The 19,818-nt window shown below is 38.8% G+C and overlaps 1 protein-coding gene across 2 annotated transcripts in view; it reads left to right on the top strand.

Moving 5' to 3' along the window:
* The window catches only part of LOC131077968 (uncharacterized), a 286,782-nt gene that overhangs the window by 49,883 nt on the left and 217,081 nt on the right, over positions 1–19,818 (top strand). For both annotated transcript variants that reach the window (XM_058015576.2, XM_058015575.2), the window contains exons 3-5: positions 9,700–9,884; positions 10,024–10,170; positions 10,364–10,415. In XM_058015576.2, the coding sequence (XP_057871559.2) occupies positions 9,700–9,884; positions 10,024–10,170; positions 10,364–10,415 (384 nt within the window). The remainder of the gene's footprint in view (positions 1–9,699; positions 9,885–10,023; positions 10,171–10,363; positions 10,416–19,818) is intronic.

Genomic DNA, 19,818 nt, shown 5'->3' with positions numbered 1-19,818 from the left:
CTCACTTTTGTAAAAGGGTTGGTGCCCAAGTTCAGTAATGATAATATTGTTCAATACCGTGGTTTTTTACCTAGTTGGGTTTTCCACGAGATAAAATTTGTGTTCATCTTATGTTTAATTTTTCAGCTCTTTTATTTGGCTCTATGTAATGTTCCCTGACCGTACGGTGAACTAGCAAAGACTGTTGAACTGGCAGAGGAAGGTCGTACGGTGGATAGACGGTACTATGGTAAGAAGAGGGGGGCCGTATAGTGTGAAGACCGTACGGTGGAGTGACAAGCCGTATAGTGGGCGAAACAGGTTGTACGGTGGTGCCAAGCAGGCCGTACAGTGGGAAGAAGGCAGGTCGTGCGGTGAAGGGGATGTACGGTGGTATGTTGCCTTGACCGTACGGTGAGTGTTTGGTGTGTACGGTGGTATGTTTGCTTTGACCGTACGGTTGATGTTCGGTCGTACGGTGAGTGAATGTGGTCGTGCAGGCTGGGTGTACGGTAGTGGCCATACGGTGAGTGAATATTCGGCAAGTTCCACACAACAGATTACACAGACTTGGAACAGAAGCAGACTAGGGTGAGGAGAACTCCCACTGAAACTGTGGATGCCAAGTAGGGAGGATCTCTCACCTCCGAAATGACAGACAAGCTGAACTCCAATTAGAATTCGCACAAACAAAAGGAAAATACCCAATTCGCATACCTACAATAATGGCTAACTCGGCCATATATATGGGCTTCGAGAAACTCCCCGAAGGGTTACAAACGGGCCGACACGACCAACCAAAACTTGCCTAATCTAATTAAATAAAAGGGCCCGAAATATTTGTTATTAAATTTGGGGCCTTACAATAAAGTAATTAGATTTATTATTTAATTATATCGGGGACATCACAGTCCTCCGGGGCCAAAAATTGCTTGCCCTCAAGCAATTGCAAACTTGGATGCCCCGTAATTTGCTCGCCTTCCCAGGTGGCATCGTCGATGGGTAGATTCTTCCAGCATACAAGGAACACCTTGACTGTGCGTGTTCTCAATCTCTTTTCTCTGACATCGATGATCTCCGTCGGCTCTAGAATTAGTTTCCCTTCTTCGTTGATGGGTGGCAGATCCTTGGACAGTGTGACGCGTTGGCCGACGGCCTTCTTCAGACATGACAGGTGGAAAACATTGTGAATCCGACTGTAATGTCCCCTTCTCATTGATGCTCTTTCAGTGGTCCATTAGCCTATTCCTGAGACCCGTAGGCTAGGTGGAATGAGGAATCAGGGTCTAGCATTGATGAAACGAGGACTTACTATTTTTAGTAAGTTAGGGAATGACCATTTTGGTGCCACTGTCCTACTGAACCCTCCTTACTTTGCCTTTGGACACGATGATCATACTTTTCTGAGCATTAATTCTTGACTTACTATTTTTAGTAAGTGGCTGTGTGGCACAATTCTATTTTTGGCAGTGGACAGGGTTCTTATTCTACAACAGTTTTGAGGTCGTCCTGACTCAATTTCATCCTAGCAGTGTTGATAATCAGTACGGGAGTCATATGCGAAATAATTGAATATTAATTCCTTATCCTAAGGTTTAATATTTAATTAATCTGATTATTGACGACTGATTTATTAAAATTGGGATTAATGCGTATTTTATCCTAATTGTTTGGTGAAACTCATGTGTAATATGGAATGGCGAAATATTTTAGAAGAATATTATGTTTTAGTGCATCTCCATTATTCGCCAAGTAATTAACGTGGGTCCCTTCCCTTTTTGGCGTGGGGTTTGACTTGGGAAAAGTGGCGCTACACTTGGGTGAAATGAAATTCAAATGCAAGGCGTGGAATTTGGAGGAATGGCATTTGAATTTGATGAGTGAAGTTATAAATAAGAGGCTTGGGCTCCCATTTGCAATATCTTTGAAAATTGCATCGTTATGCTGCCGGTTTGGCTACTGAAAATCTGAGCTTCGAAGTTGGCTTCCTAGCTGAGTCTCAGTTTCGTACTTGCAATATAGTACCTAGCTGTGCCCTTGTGTTCCCATTGCAGATTGGTTAATGAGTTGCAGAATTATGGAGTGATTGATGATGGATTTGACTGTTCTTGGTTGCTGGTCGCGGGACTGCTGAAAGTGAAATTTGCTCATACCACTCAACCAGGCGACTCCATCCATTTGGGTATCGGCTCATTCTTCCTTCTATGCCATGGCGATACATTGCGTGAATTTCTAGCTATTTTGTTTAAGCAATGATTTTATTAGACAAAATCGAAATTCCTAGTCTAGGCGTGGGTTTTCTGTGTTGCATTGGGATGCGTGCAAAATAAAAATGGGCTTGTTTGGGTTGTGGCTTTGATTAGTTGTCATTGCATTGGATGTACGGTGGGATTGGGATTGGTTTGAATCAATTCGGGTAAAAATTGAGTGAGTTATGAGTGTTTTGATATTTCCATGGGCTGCTGAAACTGTACTTTCAGCCTGCAGATCAGTGTAACAGAAAATTACAGTATTGTTGTTGAAATCTACATTTAATCTTCTCATCACATCTCTATATTGTAAGGTTGTTTCAGTAGTACTGATCATCCCATTCTATTTGCTTTCATTTGTAATCCCCACTGCATAAGTGGAAGAGGTTGGCTTGCCGCTTTCTAAGTTTTGTAATTTAGTTTTTGTAATCAGTCCTCCCGCTGAATAAGTGGTCGAGTGATAAGTTCAATACTATGGTCCTCCCGCTGAAATATGTGGTAGAGTGATTGTTTAATGTAATGTCCTCCCGTTGAAATACGCGGTAGAGTGATTGAACTTTACTTTCTTGTAATTTTCCTTGGTCGGTTCACCGCCAAGAGTTTAGTTTCTATCCTGTTGGATAAGCAGAAGGGGCTGGCTTGCCGCCTATGCATTGTATTTTTCAGTTTGATTATTGATGCTGATGATCCCCGGAACACCATAAGCTCTCACCCTCCCAGTCTGGGCTCTCGGTGAACAAAAGGTGGAAGGGTTCCCTTTCAGTTGTTTTGATTATTCCTCTAACCTTAACGGGTTATTTGTTGTGGATGAATTGTTATTGGCCTGAAAAATCAAAAAAAAAATTAGTGGGATATTACAGTGGTATCAGAGCTGGTTTTCCTGCCAGCCTGTGAGAGTTAGTGGGTTCAGAAGTCTCCATGAGTGACAGAGACATCAGACACTACAACAGAGAGCAGAAGAGACAGCAGTTTCAGATTCCTATAGTGCCCGAAGAGGACACATTTGAGAAAAACTGAGAAACAGAGGGAAGGATCTAGATACCTCAGATTCAGTGGATTCAATGGCAGATAAGACTACAGAAACAAATGAGGCACCCGACAAGAAGGCAGAGAGGCAATTCAATGCCATGATGGACATGATGTCTTTACTGTTGGCAAAGCTCAACCAGAACGTTGTTGGGGTCCCTAATCAGCCCAACAATGGACCCGAAGCCAGCACTTCTAACACTCCTGTAGGCAATAGAAATGGGAGTAACAATGGAGGTTCAGCCCCAAGGCCTTTACAACCTGTCTTTTTGCCCAAAGAAGTACAACAAGCTGAAATAGAGATACCCACAGCTGACGAGATAAGAAATAGCTACATGGAGTATGCTTCCCTTCCTGGTGAGATCCGAGATATCCTAACTCTGGATCAATTCATGAATTAGAAAATGAAAAGAGGAAGGAGGAATGACTACAAGTCTGCTGCCCCAAGAGATTTCCAGCAAGCTCTTGGAAGAGTGACCTTAACACACTTTGATGGGAGCGCTTAGAGTATTGCCAGAGCATGGGTACAGAAGTTGGACAATTACTTGTCCTTGAGACCGATGCCGGAGGAGGATGCCATCAAGTTTGCTACCTTGCACTTGGATGGAGTGGCCCACGAATGGTGGTACCATGGGTTGGTCACCCTTGGTCACAACTTAGTCACCACCTACGCTGATTTCACCAACAAGCTAATTGAGAGATTTGACACCAGGGATCCAGAGGTGAAGTTTAGAGAACTTGCTCAATTGAGGCAGCAAGGTTCCTTGGACACTTACGTGACTGAATTCCAAAACTTGTCAGTCATGGTGAGTAGCATCTCAGAGAAGCGACTGGTTGTCCTTTTCACTGAAGGACTTGAAGAACCATTGAGAGGATGGGTCAAAGCTTTTGATCCGCCCACACTGGCAGAAGCTATTAAAAAATCTAGAAGTATGGAGTTGGCTGCCCCTAAGAGTAAAATTTAGTCCAAGCCTTTCCCTTTCAGAAAGGATAAGAAAAAATTCACTAATCAGACCAAGAGGTTCCCTCCGCGAATGGATGATGGGCTCCGTCAAGAGCTCCGGAGAAAGAATCTATGTTATTCTTGTAGAGAACCTTGGGTTCCCGGGCATAGGTGCCATGGAAAGGGGAATTTGCATCAAATGGAATGCTATTCAGAAGATGGATCAGATTCTAAAATTTCAGAACAGTAGACTGAAGTTGAGGACGGCGAGTATGAAGAGGCTCCTGGATGGCTTGAATTTGGGTCAGAAGATAGAGGAGTGGTTGCTCAACTCTCGAGCATTCACAAAAATGAGTCTTTCAGAGTTCGGGGTATGATTGGAGAGCATCCTGTCAGAGCTCTCATTGACACAGGTGCAACACACAACTTCATTGATGAAAGGATTGTTGCAAAAAAGGGACTAGTGGCAGAGGAAGTTGAGGGCTTCAAAGTCATGGGAGCAGATGGCTCCACTATATCCTGTAATAGAATGATTTCCAACATGTTTCTGAAGTTGGGAAATCATGAAATCAGAGGTGATTTCTTTGTGGTAAGCATTGGAGGGACTGATGATGTAGTCCTCGGGATTCAATGGCTGAGATCTCTTGGTGAGATCACACTAAACCTACAAACTATGGAGCTGAAATTCATGTCTGAAGGGAAGAAGGTAGTTTTGAGAGGAATGTCGCATGGGGGACTTAAGGTTGTATCCTTGAAAAGAATGGAAAGGCTGATCCGCCATAATCAGGTGGAGTGGGCAGCAGAGTGTTTGATTATGCCTTCCAATCCATTGGTGGATAAGGGCAACTATTCCTCAGACATTTCAGCAATGGTCAAGGATAAGAGCAAGATCATGGTAATACCTTCAGAACCACAACAAGAGCACATAAAGTATTCTAAAGACATTCAAGCCTTGATAACTAAGAGAAGCAAGGTGTTCGAAAATCCACCTCCTGGCAGAGCTCCTGAAAGAGGTGCTGAACACATTATTGAGCTTGAGGAAGGAGCTAAGCCAGTCATGACTACTCCTTACCGATACCCCAAAAAGCAGAAAGATGAGATCGAGAAAGCAATTCAGGAATTGCTTGACATGGGTTACATCTGGCCTAGCAAAAGCCCCTTGCTTCGACTGTTGTTTTGGTGAGAAAGAAGGATGGGACCATGCGCATGTGTGTGGATTACAGAGTGCTGAATCAGAAAACCATCAAGAATCGGTATCCTATTCCGAGGATTGATGAGCTCATTGACGAGCTACATGGGGCAGTGTTCTTTTCCAAGATTGACCTTAGATCGGGGTACCATCAGATTAGAATGAGAGCTTCAGATGTGGAGAAGATTGCTTTCAGGTGCCACTTTGGGCACTTTGAGTTCTTAGTCATGCCCTTTGGTTTGACTAATGCTCCTGCTACATTCCAGTCATGCATAAACAGAATCTTCCAAGAACAGTTGAGGAAGTTTGTTTTGATATTTTTTGATGACATGCTAATTTTCAGCAGATCTTGGAAAGAGCATCTTCAGCAGTTGGATGAAGTGTTGGGCATACTAGAATCTGAATCCCTATTTGCCAAGGAATCCAAATGTGAATTTGGGATGGAAGAGTTGCTCTACCTTGGTCACATCATCAGTGCAGGTGGTGTGAAGGTAGACCCTGAAAAGATTAGGTCTATCATTGATTGGCCTACTCCCGAAAACATAACACATCTGAGAGGATTTTTGGGATTGTGTGGATTCTATTGGAGGTTTGTAAAGGGATACTCTCAGTTGGCTGCCGCCCTTACAGATCTTACCAAGAAAGGGGCTTTTGAGTGGTCCGAAAAGGCATAGACAACATTTGAGCAGTTTAAGAGGATCATGAGCTCCTGCCCAGTTTTAGCATTGCCCGATTTTACCAGGCCATTTGAGCTACAATGTGATGCATCTGGAGAAGGTGTTGGTGTGATCCTCATGCAGGATAAGCACCCTATAGTTTTTGAGAGCAGAAAGTTGAGAGGTCTTGAGAGACTATATTCCATTTATGACAAGGAAATGCTTGCCATAATGCATGCACTTGCAAAATTCAGACAATATTTGGTGGGAAGTAAGTTCATTGTTAAGATTGACCACAACAGTCTTAAGCACTTCATGCACCAGAAGGATCTGAATGAGAGACAGTAGAAATGGGTGAGTAAGCTACAACCTTACTACTTCGATATTGAGTATGTTAAAGGGAAAAACAATGTGGTGGCAGATGCCTTATCCAAGAGGCCCCATTTGAGCTCACTCTGCGAGCTTACTACTGGTTGGAGAGAGTTATTGCTTGCTGATTATGCCAAAAATCAGTTTGCAATCAGTCTTATAGAAGGTACTTTTCATGATTAAAGGTACAAATTGGTTGAGGGATTGATACTGTACAAGGGAAGAATCTTCATAGTACCTGAATCTAAGTTAAAAGAGAAGATTTTGAAGACTTTCCATGACATTCCCCTTGCTGGTCACCAAGGTTATTTCAAGACATACAGGCAGATCCGGGAGAGATTCTCTTGGAAGGGGCTTAAAAATGATGTTTTGAAGTACATTAAAGAGTGTCATACATGTCAGAAGAACAAGGATGAGCACACTCTACCTGCTGGTTTGTTACAACCCTTGCTTATTCCCGGTCAAAAATGGGAAAGTATTTCCATGGATTTCATCACGGGGTTGCCTCGGGCTCATCACTATCCGAAGGGGTCATCACTCGATGAAGCCACAAGACAAGAACTCAGAAGGAAGAAGCTTTGTTTCACCTGCAAGGAACTAGGACACCGATGTTTGGGCAAAGGAAAGATTCACTATATTGAAGTGATGTCCAATGGAGAAGAGGAGCATGAAGAAAGCGAACCCTCAAGGGAAGAATCTGCCGAGGAAACCGGCCTGGTGGAGAGAATCTCCACATTTGTATGAAGGGGGGGCGTCATTGCCACAGTGGCAGGTACCCCAAGGTGCAGTGTATTTAGAGTACGTGGTACCCTCCAAGGGCAACGAGTTTTGGTTATGCTCGACAGTGGGGCCTCGCTCAACTTCATAAACTCGTCATTCGTCAGCCGGATGGGTTTGTGCACAATGGAGCATGCAGGGTTCGATGTCAAGGTGGTAGGAGGCAATCTCGTATCATGCACCCACCTAGTTCCGCAGTTGAGCATCACCATGGGAAATTACACGGTGACCGATGATTTCTTTGTTGTGGATCTGGTTGACACGGAAGTCATATTGGGCATTCAATGGATGGAGACCCTGGAGCAGTACACACAGAGCTTCAAAATGATGGAGTTCTCATTCAAGGTGGACGATAGGAAGGTGGTTCTCAAGGGAATGTCGAATGGCGGCTCGAGGGAGATTTCCGCCAAAAGAATGGAAGCCATCTTCAGACATCATGAAGTAGTCTGGGCAATGCATTGCTTGATCTCAACAAAACCTGTGAAAGGGCAACCGACTTACTACCAGGATGAGGAACTTCAGTCAGTTCTGGATGGGCATAGTTTGGTCTTCTCTGGCATTCCACCTGGTATACCCCCACACCGAGGGTTCGAGCACACCATCGAATTGGAGGAAGGGGCAAAACCTGTTATCACCACACCCTATCGCCACCCAAAGAAGTTCAAATATGAGATAGAGAAAACGATCCAGGAGCTCCTAGATAAAGGATGGATCCGGCCCACTTCTAGCCCCTTTGCGTCCTCGATGGTTCTAGTGAAGAAGGACGGAACTCTCAAAATGTGTGTCGACTATCGTGCTCTAAACAAGAAGACTATCAAGAATAGGTACCCCATTCCCAGGATCGATGAGCTTTTGGACGAACTACATGGCGCAATCTATTTCTCCAAGATTGACCTCCGCTCTAGCTACCATCAGATCCGTATGAGGGATCAAGATGTGGAAAAGACGGCCTTTCGTTGCCATTATGGACACTATGAGTTCTTGGTCATGCCATTTGGATTAACCAAAGCTTCAGCCACTTTTCAGTCCTGCATGAACCACATCTTCAACAAGCAACTGCATAAGTACCTATTGGTATTTTTCGATGACATACTCATCTACAGCAAGACCTGGGAGGAACATGTGGGGCATTTGGATGAAGTATTGGGGATTATGGAATCACAATCATTGTATGCCAAGAGGTCCAAATGTGAATTTGGAATGACCGAGGTCCTATACTTGGGTCACGTCATTAGCGCCCGGGGGGTACAAGTTCACCAGGAGAAGATTCAGGCCATTTTGGATTGGCCTCCACCCAAGACTCTCTCGGAGCTGCGTGGATTTTTAGGTTTGTGCAGTTATTACAGAAGGTTTGTGAAAGGATTTTCACAACTTGGGGCACCACTGACCGATCTGACAAAGAAAGGGTCCTTCCATTGGCACGCACAAGCGCAACAGACCTTCGACAAATTAAAAGAACTTATGAGTACGTGTCCCGTTCTGCCACTACCAGACTTCACTCACCCCTTCATCCTGGAGTGCAATGCATCGGGGGAAGGAATTGGAGCAGTGTTGATGCAAGACCGTCACCCCATTGCATTCGAGAGTCGGAAGCTCTCGAGAGTTGAGCGGTTATATTCCATCTACGACAAGGAGATGCTAGCCATCATACACGCGCTGACGAAGTTCCGGCAATACCTCGTCGGAGCAAAGTTTGTTGTGAGAACAGACCACAACAGCTTGCGATACTTCTTGGAGCAGAGGGATCTGAATGAACGACAACAATAGTGTAAGAGGAATGCACCTATATAGAATTTGATGATGTTGATAGGAGGCTGACTTGGGAAGTGAAGGCTTGGTTGGACAGTCCTGGAAGGAAGTAGTGTACTTCATCTAAATCCTCTCCTAATGTTTGTGGTTGACAAACCTTCAAAGATTGAAAGAAAATTAAAAATGTTTGTATGCCCCTCTAAGCTTGGATTATGGCCATAGTACTATACAAGTGCATGAAGAACAAGGTTTTGCATAGAACACCTCCAATATCAAGAATGAGAACTAAAAAAATAATAGTTTTGATAGGTCTTTCGTCTGAATGGGTGCATTCCTCCTCTTTACGTTCTCTCTCTGTAATACAGTATCTTAAGGATCTAGTAATTTTCGAAAACAGCTTCTTGAATTACACAAGAAGAATTCTGAACTAATGTTCAAGGCTGAACCAGCCATGAGATACATACCTTGGCAATATTTGTACTTACATTTGCTTCTATAAGTTAAAACTTAAATTGCTATCATGTTTGAATTATCTTAGGTTTTAGTCTAATATTTCTAATCTGTATTGAAATGAGTCGAGGTATAATAAAATATGCTATGCAGTTTAAGATGGTTGGCACAAATATGTAAATTAATGTTCAACCTATAAGGACAAATTCTAGAAGCTCTTTTAGTTTTATAATTTTTTTGGAGTGCATTTGAATTTCTTTTGCATATCTTTCAAGAGTTGTTCAGCCATATTTTTTGTGCTGCACTTTTCAGTTTTCAGTTCTGAAGGCTTCAAAAACCCCCACAGATAGAAGACAACAAAATCATGGCAAACAAATATCACCTGGAGTGTTCTATGGATCCCCCGCTGGTAAACCCTCAAAGAAACCTCCTCAACTATTACGATTGTTACATGAAATTCATAAAGACCTAACAGAAGAGAATGATCTGCGTCTAAGGTACATGCCAATCCCATGGAAAATTTCTCCAAAACTTCCTCTTACACTATTTTGGATAATAAGAAAGGAAGTAATATATAATCAATTTTATCCCGGTGTTTCTCTCTTTGTTTCTTTATCCTCTGTTATATGTTTATAGAACTGTTGTATGGGCTACTTTCCCACGACAAGAACAAGCATTACAATTCGCAGAAAGCCATTCAAAAGTTCATGTGTTTAGCTATCAAGACCATCTCAATGGGAAGCGTAGGTTCCTTGCTACAACATATGAAGAATTTTGGAGAAGGTATATTCATATGTAAAATTTAATTAGTTTACTGGGTTATCACTGCTAGATTATGATTCTACTAAAAATAGATTTATAAGCTTATTTTTATATAGCATTAATTGAGGTTAGGCTCTGAATTTTGAGTTGGATAGATAAGAATTGAGAAGTACATAATCCTATGTATGCTGACATAACCACTTTTATATGCCAGGTATGAAGCCATGGACCCCAAGTATCGTCATCATTACGAAGTAATTCAAGAGGTGAGACATGAGCCTTCATCACATTCCAGAAACTGGTGACAGCCATTAATTAACAATGAGACAAAATTAACTAAATTGTTTTAAAGATTTGTTCGTAAAATGTGGACCACATCACTCATGCATTTCATTGAAGCTGGCAAGTCATCACTTTTTTTGAGGTCCTTGTTTGTTCTATTGGGCGGTGCTTAGATTGATTGAGGCTTAATCTTTAACTCTGCAAATATTGATATAACAATTAAGGCAGTTGATAAATGTCATATTTGTTTTTAAAAATAACAAAGGATTTGACAGTGTGTTAGTTTATCATCACTATTAAGAGATTAATTTAATCCTGCTCTTTAATTTCAAGATGTGCATACAGAGCATTATCTTCTGATCTTAAGGTAATCCCTGGTTGCAAGACAGAAGAAACTCCAGACTATTGAATGATAGTTATAAAATTCAGTATTACAAGATTTGGACTTGGCTCAGACTCGACAAGTTGATTTTTCACTTAGACTCAGACTCAACACTCAGACTTGACCAAGACTCAGCAAATTGAAAAACCCTCAAAATATAGAAAGCTTTAAGTATTTAAAACTTTTATTGTTTACATCTGAATAAATAAACTATAAAGATACAATAAACTAATCAAATGAAAGCTACTTGATAGCATACATAAGTACACATCAATCACGAGTATAAACATCGATTTTAGTTGAAGGAAAAATAAAAATATTTTTTAACATTTAAATATGTAAAGTGTATCTCATACAAGTTTGCAAATATTGCTACGACCGTATGAACATTACTTAGGATAGGGATTGGCTTAGTAAACTACAAGTATAAATGTAGTTCAGTTAGTTGGGATTTAATCGGGATAAAGTTGAATGAGTAAAATAATGTTGCTTTTCCATCCAATATGGCCCAAAATGATTTTTACTTTTTGCTTTCTAAAACTAGAGTAGAGGTTTGGGGGCAGCATCCCTAGTGGGGTTGTGGGTTGGTGCCTTAGTGGGGTGAGGGCCAACACCCCTTGTAGTGTCTAGGGGAAGTGCTCTTGGCTCCTTGCGGTGATATAGGTTGGGGTCGAGGAGTGAAGCCCTTGCCACCAAGCCCAAATTAAAACCTTTGAGACAACACAAATCTTCATGGTTCATGCCATTTTTGATAATTTTATCTCTTTTAACCAACCTTCAAGAGTCCTCCAAACCCTTCAAAAAACACTTGCTTTCATGTTTTTTATGTTTGAGCATTTTCAATATTTTATTATCTTTTTTTCCCCCTAATTTCCACTTGGCTGTCCAAGTCTATCTTGTGGGTCTTGTAAGGTCCAGTGAGTCAAGTAGACTAAGTGAGTTTGACTTTGAAGGATTCAGTGAGTTGAAAACAATTAGAGATTGTTCTTTCACTAGTAGAAGATTAGCTGCATGTGAAAGGCTTGTTATATTCGAATCTTGCTTTAGTTGGAATCCAAAGGACACATTTATATTTAGGGTAGACAAGAATAAGAGAAAGACAATGAAAGTTTGAACTCGTATGGTATAGATTGAATCAAATGATATACCATAGTTGATTGATTTTACAATTTACTTTTGTACGATGTTGTTAAACAACACAACTTTTCCAACTATTAGTATTAAGCTGACTCAAATATTGACTACCTAATTTAAAGGTGACCTAGTTACAAGTACTTATATCAACATTGCTAAAGACTGAAATTGAATCTTATTAACCTGAACATTCCTTCTTTTTTTGCTCAAGATACCTAGGTTAATGGGCCTGTTGAGCTGCAAAAAAGTAAGATTTGGCAAGATGCCAACATTTAGAGGTATTTGCATCACTAAACCGAATGAAGAGGAATGAAAATAAATTTGGAAAGGGCAGAACCCTTAACTCCCAACCAAGATATTAACTGGCATAAAATTGAAACTGTCATAAGGCTGTCCTATAGATTTGATCACTACCAAAATTTTTGAAGGTAGCCATCTGTCGAAAATCATGTTCTCACACCCATCTCTAATTACAAAGAGGTTGTCAAAGCTAGGAGAAGAGGTCAATATGTACTCTCACAATATCACACCTTATCTTTCATTCTTAAGATCATTCAATAATAGCTTAATAAGTTCATTTACTAGTTACTCTTATCAAGGTTTGCAGGAACCACTGTTTTTCATTTGTCAGTTCAATCACCTGCCACTGTAAGCAGAAGCAAGCAAAAATTTTCAAACAAAATAATTTTATCCTTTGTGATTCATCATTCAGCAAAAGAAAGCAGAAGGTTTTAAACAAATTACTTTCCTTTCAACAAAACAATTTTATCCTTTCTGATTTATCCTTCATGGCCTTTCAAAAAGAAAATCTACAAGAAACAATACAACTAGCCCCAAAGGTTAAGACCTTTGAGCTTGAAAAATAAAAGAGGGAAAAGGTAGTAGCATATTCTTCCTCCAATGCAGGTAACAGGGAAGAGGAGGCCTTTAGAGTGAAAGTTGACAGTAATTCTCCTTAACATGAAATATCGTTATTACTTAGTGCACATTTTTGCAATCAGGAAGATACAGCAAATGTTTTAAAGACCTTGATTTTCAAATATGGACTGTATGATTTATAAACAAGGGTGGGTATTGCACACCCTTCCTCATTAGTAACGGATAATCCTAGCATAGTGCTACACCAACCCAATGGCCCAATATGTAACACAAATTCTAGTAAAATGGATGTTATTTTTTACTTCCACTTAATGCAAACCAACGTAACAACCTTTACACAAACCTGCAATCTGGTCACATGCTCATTCTACATGCTGCATCCTTTACATAACAGTGCAAAGTCAAATGGAAGCTAAGAGAATGCTCTATTAACTTGAAGGGCTCAAGGAACTTCTAGTAAAATCAAGGGCATCCTTTTTATTCTTTCCTTCAAGTTGTAAGAGAAGTAGACCATTGGTTAGTTGATTTTCTGACTTTACTAGAAGTTCCTTGAGCCTACAATTATAAGCTCTTGCATTTTCATGTTTGCCTTGCTTCATATTGTAGATTTCAGCTACAATCTTATTGTCATCCCATAAGAGTTTGAATTCTTCTTTAAATGCTTTTTTGAGCAAGTTCTATGTAGCTTTATAAGTTACATCAAGCTGTGTATACCAGTCTATTGCTATACCCCTGAGGTTTGTTGGAAATGCTCTTAACTAGTAGGTTCTAATTTCTTGGCCGTTAGCGTAATGTCCCCTTTCGGGTTTTACCTTGATTTAGTGTTCTGCTTAACGATCTGATCTGACATCAAATTACTGTTGTTTCAGACAGTTGGCTTAATGCTTATGCGATGTTGGATTGTTGTTTCAGATTCGTCCTTGTTACTTCTGCGGTATTGCTGTTTTGTTTAATCAATCTCCTAAGATCGTGCAACCACAACTATTAAATCTATGGCCCAAACTGAATGCCTTGTACATTCCAAATATCCCCGCGCTCCTTTCTAATTCCAATTGCTATTCTATGTATCTCTTTTCAAAGAGGCTTCTTCCGAAAAGTCATGTCTTTGTATTTGGCCATATCTCTTCACAATTTAAATTGCTGTACTCTTAATGAATCACACCTCTTGGTCAATCACACTTCTTGCTTTTGCTTATGTTAACCGATGCTTCTCCTCACTGTATTAAATCACACCGTAACTAATGCATTATGGTCTAGTGTTATTAATTTATTTATAATAAATACGATCTCCTTTCTGTGAACCAAATAGGGATAAAAGTTATAAACAAACCATCTTCCATCTTTGCTACGTAGCTTCCTTGTCTCTTTTATACATGTATGCACAGGCAGACAAATCTGACATGCTGCCACTATGTGTTTATTGAATGATTATTTAATAGTAATTAATAATGATTACAAATTAATATTTTATTTAATAATTTATAATTTTAGAGATAAATGGTTACTTGTTATTTAATAATATATTGCTGATAGAAATAAATGGATGAGTAATCAGTACTAAATAAGTGTATTGATATTTAATTTAATTTAATTTTTATGTCTATTCATTTTTATTTTAATTTTATTATAATTATTTATTATTAAATTATATTTCAAAGTGGGGACATCACAGTCTCCCCCACTCAAGTGTGCTTGTCCTCAAGCACTGATCACTTGTCCTCAAGCACTGATCACTTGTCCTCAAGCACTGATCATGGAGTGCTCAAAACGATTCTCAATATGAAAATGGTTTTGGAAATACACATGGAATAAACATGCTGAGAGTACATCAGACATGAAATAGACATAGAGAATACACATAAAACATGGAGCAAACATATGCAAACACGGAGCATACACGTGGAAACATATATTGTTAGGTCCTTGACACTCACTAAGAGTATCATCTACATTCACTAAGAATGCACCTGACATTCACTAAGAATGCTCCTGGCACAAGCTAAGAGTGCCCCCAAACATTCACTAAGAATGCTGCTAGCACTTGCTAAAAGTGCCCCCAAACATTCACTGAGAATGTTCCTAGCACTCACTAAGAATGCTCCTGACATTCACTAAGAATGCCTTGATTTCTTACTGGATGTTTCTCCATCACAGCCTTCTTCTATCATATGTATTTGTCCTCTTTTGCATTGATGGTTATAGCTCCATGGTTCTTTAAATTTGAAACATAGACTCGTCTTCTTTAATCCAAGCTGGCAGCCTTTTCCCCAGGAGGGCAGAAACATGCTCTGATACCACTTGTAATGTCCCCTTTTGGGTTTTACCTTGATTTAGTCTTCTGCTTAATGATCTGATCTGACATCAAATTACTGTTGTTTCAGACAGTTGGCTTAATGCTTATGTGATGTTGGATTGTTGTTTCAGATTCGTCCTTATTACTTCTGCGGTATTGCTGTTTTGTTTAATCAATCTCCTAAGATCGTGCAACCACAACTATAAAATCTATGGCCCAAACTGAATGCCTTGTATATTCCAAATATCCCCGTGCCCCTTTCTAATTCCAATTGCTATTCTATATATCTCTTTTCAAAGAGGCTTCTTCCGAAAAATCATGTCTTTCTATTTGGCCATATCTCTTCACAATTTAAATCGCTATACTCTTAATGAATCACACCTCTTGGTCGATCATACTTCTTGCTTTTGCTTATGTTAACTGATGCTTCTCCTCATTGTATTAAATCACACTGTAACTAATGCATTATGATCTAATGTTATTAATTAATGTATAATAAATACAATCTCCTTTCTGTGAACCAAATAGGGATAAAAGTTATAAACAAACCATCTTCCATCTTTGCTACGTAGCTTCCTTGTCTCTTTTATACATGTATGCATAGGCAGACAAATCTGACATGCTGCCACTATGTGTTTATTGAATAATTATTTAATAGTAATTAATAATGATTACAAATTAATATTTTATTTAATAATTTATAATTTTAGAGATAAATGGTTACTTGTTATTTAATAATATATTGCTGATAGAAATAAATGGATGATTAATCAGTACTAAATAAGTGTATTGATATTTAATTTAATTTAATTTTTATGTCTATTCATTTGTATTTTAATTTTATTATAATTATTTATTATTAAATTATATTTCAAAGTGGGGACATCACAGTTAGTTATCCATATTGTTTCATATGTTTTGTAATGTCATATTGGATAATTTTGGGAGTTTCTACCTTTCCACATTTAACTTTTTTGGGAGAGTCACCAGATTTCTTCCTTGATGCAACCTTTGTGATTGGAACCTAGTTGGACAATGTTGTAAAAATCAATAAAACACAAAATATTATTATTCTATTAATCATTAGGATACCAATTGCAAAGAGGTTCATCTCCTTATATTGAGATTGGAGGATGAATCTTGCAAATGGATAAACATGATATGACTCACCCAATGGTAAAAATAACAAACTGAAAAATATATAAAACACTTGTCACTAAGGTGACTTTATTACAACAATAAGCCTTATCTTCTAATAATTATTCAATATTATTCTAATAGTCCTCCTTAAGGATTACTTCATTCAAAGACAAAACATATCAAATTGAAAACACCTTGAACAATCAGTTTTCCATTCTTCAAAAGCTTTACTTTGAAAACAAACCATACATCAGGTAGAACTCCAAGTTGCCTCAATCCCTCATAAAGGTGTAGCTCTAGAGTTGAATTCCCAAGCTTGTGGATTACCACCTCTCTAAACTCCAAAATTATAAATCTCCTGAATCATTGAACAACAATCCATGTTGATCCACACTTAGAGATCTCTATCAAGTTATCTAGTAAGTCTCATAAGTATTGTTGATGTGTTTTTTATGACAATGTCTAACACAGAATAAAGTTGCGCAATGGTCACTTTACTCTCTCTTGATCAAAGTATGATTTTATGCTAAGATTGCAATAAGTCCAAACAATCGACTCCAAGGTTCCTATCCGCAATGGACGTGACTCAGTTGGCTTGATGTGATATGCTGGTAATCCAAGGGGACTTACATTTGGATCGTTCTTTCTCTTCTTTGCTGTGGTTGGAACTTCATCATTGGATATAGCAATTCGGTGATGCTTCTGCTTCAAATGTACTGAAATTAAAGGGTAAAGGGCTAGAAGGATCTAGATCTACTCCTAAGGGCAGTGATATCAATCGATAATGCTTTAGTGGACAAATCCCAAATAAACCAAGCTCTGCCTCACCAAGATTAACTACAACTCCGCAAGAACTGATGCAATCTTCTGAGGATGTTGAAGTATTTTCACATTGAGAAAGTGCATTTGAATACCCAACACGACGCAATCCAAACGGCTATTCACAATCGAACTTAATAGAAATTTGGCGGCTCAGACTAACTTTACACTACAATTTCTAATCAACAAGATGCACCAAGTATGAACCATGCAAATTCATCAAACACCATTACATTCTCCATTGAAATCAAAGCACTATACTACTACTACTCTAAGTGAGCAAGGTGAAACCATGCAAGTTTTGAAAAATAACTTAAGTGGAAACCATCAAAGAACAATGTTTCACTATTATTATTTCAAAATTTATCGCAACAATTTCATACAAATCTCTTCTCTTTGTTAAGGATGTAGCCTCATTCGGATTGAAGCAAGCAATAATTACAAGTAAACTAATACATATATATATGTTTGAATGGAAACACACACACACACACACACACACACACACACACATATATATATATCATTTCAATTAAAATCTCATACATATATATATATTGAATAAAAGTAACTGTTACCTATTTTTCGCTTCTAGCTGAAACAAGTGTGTACTACTTCTCTATTTTGGTGTTTCCAACTGCACTAAGGAATGAGCTAAAGATGGTATTTTTAAATACTTCCAGTCTGTAACAGCAAAAGAGAGAGACATCTCATCAAAAGGAGAAGTATTTTTATTAATATTCAAACATGCGTCCCACACAAAGAGCCGTGAGACTAGCTACATGCATCAGTTGCAGAAAAGAAATATACAGATATGCATACACAAGTACAAAAAATGAAGAGGGCATGTTGAGAATGGAACCAGTCATTGCCTGAATGACTGGAACGGTTGGTGTAGACTCGATGTCGCCTTTGTCTTGCTGCTTCACCCTGGTCTGTATCTGCTTTCCTTCTGGTATTTGCAAAAGAGTTAAAATATGCAATGCGTTAGAACATTTTGTTTTAAGCAATGGTTGACTACATTCCTAACATGTGTACTAATGCACGCATATATATATATATATATATATATATTTAATCCCTACATGCATCAGATGCATATAACTAGCATCACAGAGGGATCTTGAAAGACAAATATCAGATCAAAGGAAAATCACCATACATATGCATATTTTTGCTAACATGTTTGCTTCATGTGCAGGATTAGGAAAAAGGACAGCTTGCTGGTCATAAAATTCACAAAAATGAGTGGGGATGAATGAGGCTCCCACAAGGGTTGAGCCCAGCTCATGTGAAACAATAGCAAGGTCTCATACAATTAGGTTATATCAGAGCTGGTGATAGAAAAAGAGTAACAAAACGCAAGTATGCGATCACATGATCAGCCAATAAGCATGATAAGGCTGGCCTTTTTAAAAGGACGTGGACAAGGCATTTATGCATGCTAATGAGATATGCAATGCATACATAAAGCTGTACACTAAGTATAGAAAATGCAACATTCAGTTTTTCAGACTCAGTGGGCAGCGAATAGTAAGGAATACAATGCATTTTCAGAATCATAACGAAGACATTTTCTAACACAATGCAAGATACCATTAAACACAATTATGGAAGGGATGCATATAATCAAAGATACAATCACAGTGATCAATTCACAAAGGCATGCAATCATATTTCAGAAAATGATACAGACCAGAATCAAAGTCAGTATGGACAACAATCATTCACGCCACATTTCACATGTCTTAGAAGATGTATGCAAGGATGTATTCATGTCAGAGTAATCTCCATTATACAACAAATAGAGCAGAGTAGTGTAGCACAACATGATGATAATGATTTCACGCATAAGGAGTGTTGTCATGCCTTCAAAGGAATGAATATTTCAGTAAAACATAGTGGAGATTATACTGTCAGAAGTCTGGCAAATACTACAATGCGCAAGGTCAAATTTTCTCATAAACCACAAGTGCATAGTCACAGTCAATTTATAATCGTGAAAAGAATGATTTGCAATATAAGTAACAGAAAGGAACATCTCAGCCATCACATAACATTATGGCTATCATGAAAGCATGACAGGCATCACAAGGAAGTGTGCTTTTTTATAACCTTATGTTAGAGACTTTAGGATGCAGAAGAACAGTAAATGATCAGGTTGCTGTTATATTCAAAACAAAGGTAGCAGCAGCCATCAAAATATCAAGCAGTAAGCTTTGTTTCACCTATGCATCTATGCGTAAAAATGCAGAAATGAAGTGCATCACTTCCAGTTATGACAGTGAGCTGTTCATGTCACAAAAGGAAGTACATAATCTGCTAACAGCTAAGTAGATGTCACATGAAATGAATGAATTATTCAAGGTGCATCTCTATCTGATTATTTGCAACTACATATCTTCCATGACAGCAAGTGCACGGATCTTCAAACAACATTAATATGCTTTTTCCAAGGGGTATAAGAGAAAATGCATGCGAGGAGCATGAACAAAATGTGCAAATATTTACAAATGATCATTAAGAGGATATTTTATGCACTGAGCCTGAAAATTTTTATGATAAACTGGAAGAGGCATTATTGGTCAGATATTTCAACAATTCCAAGACAACTACATCCTTGCAAATGATATTCAGATTCAAGAGTATTTTGTAGAAATATGCAGCTACAGTTTTCAGAAAATACATATTTTAACGCACAGCATAATAGCAGATGACAAAAGGAGGGTTTATAATGCTT

The sequence above is a fragment of the Cryptomeria japonica genome, chromosome 5, assembly GCF_030272615.1.
Source record: "Cryptomeria japonica chromosome 5, Sugi_1.0, whole genome shotgun sequence".
Taxonomy (NCBI): Eukaryota; Viridiplantae; Streptophyta; class Pinopsida; order Cupressales; family Cupressaceae; genus Cryptomeria; species Cryptomeria japonica.
This window is presented reverse-complemented; position numbering and strand designations above follow the sequence as displayed.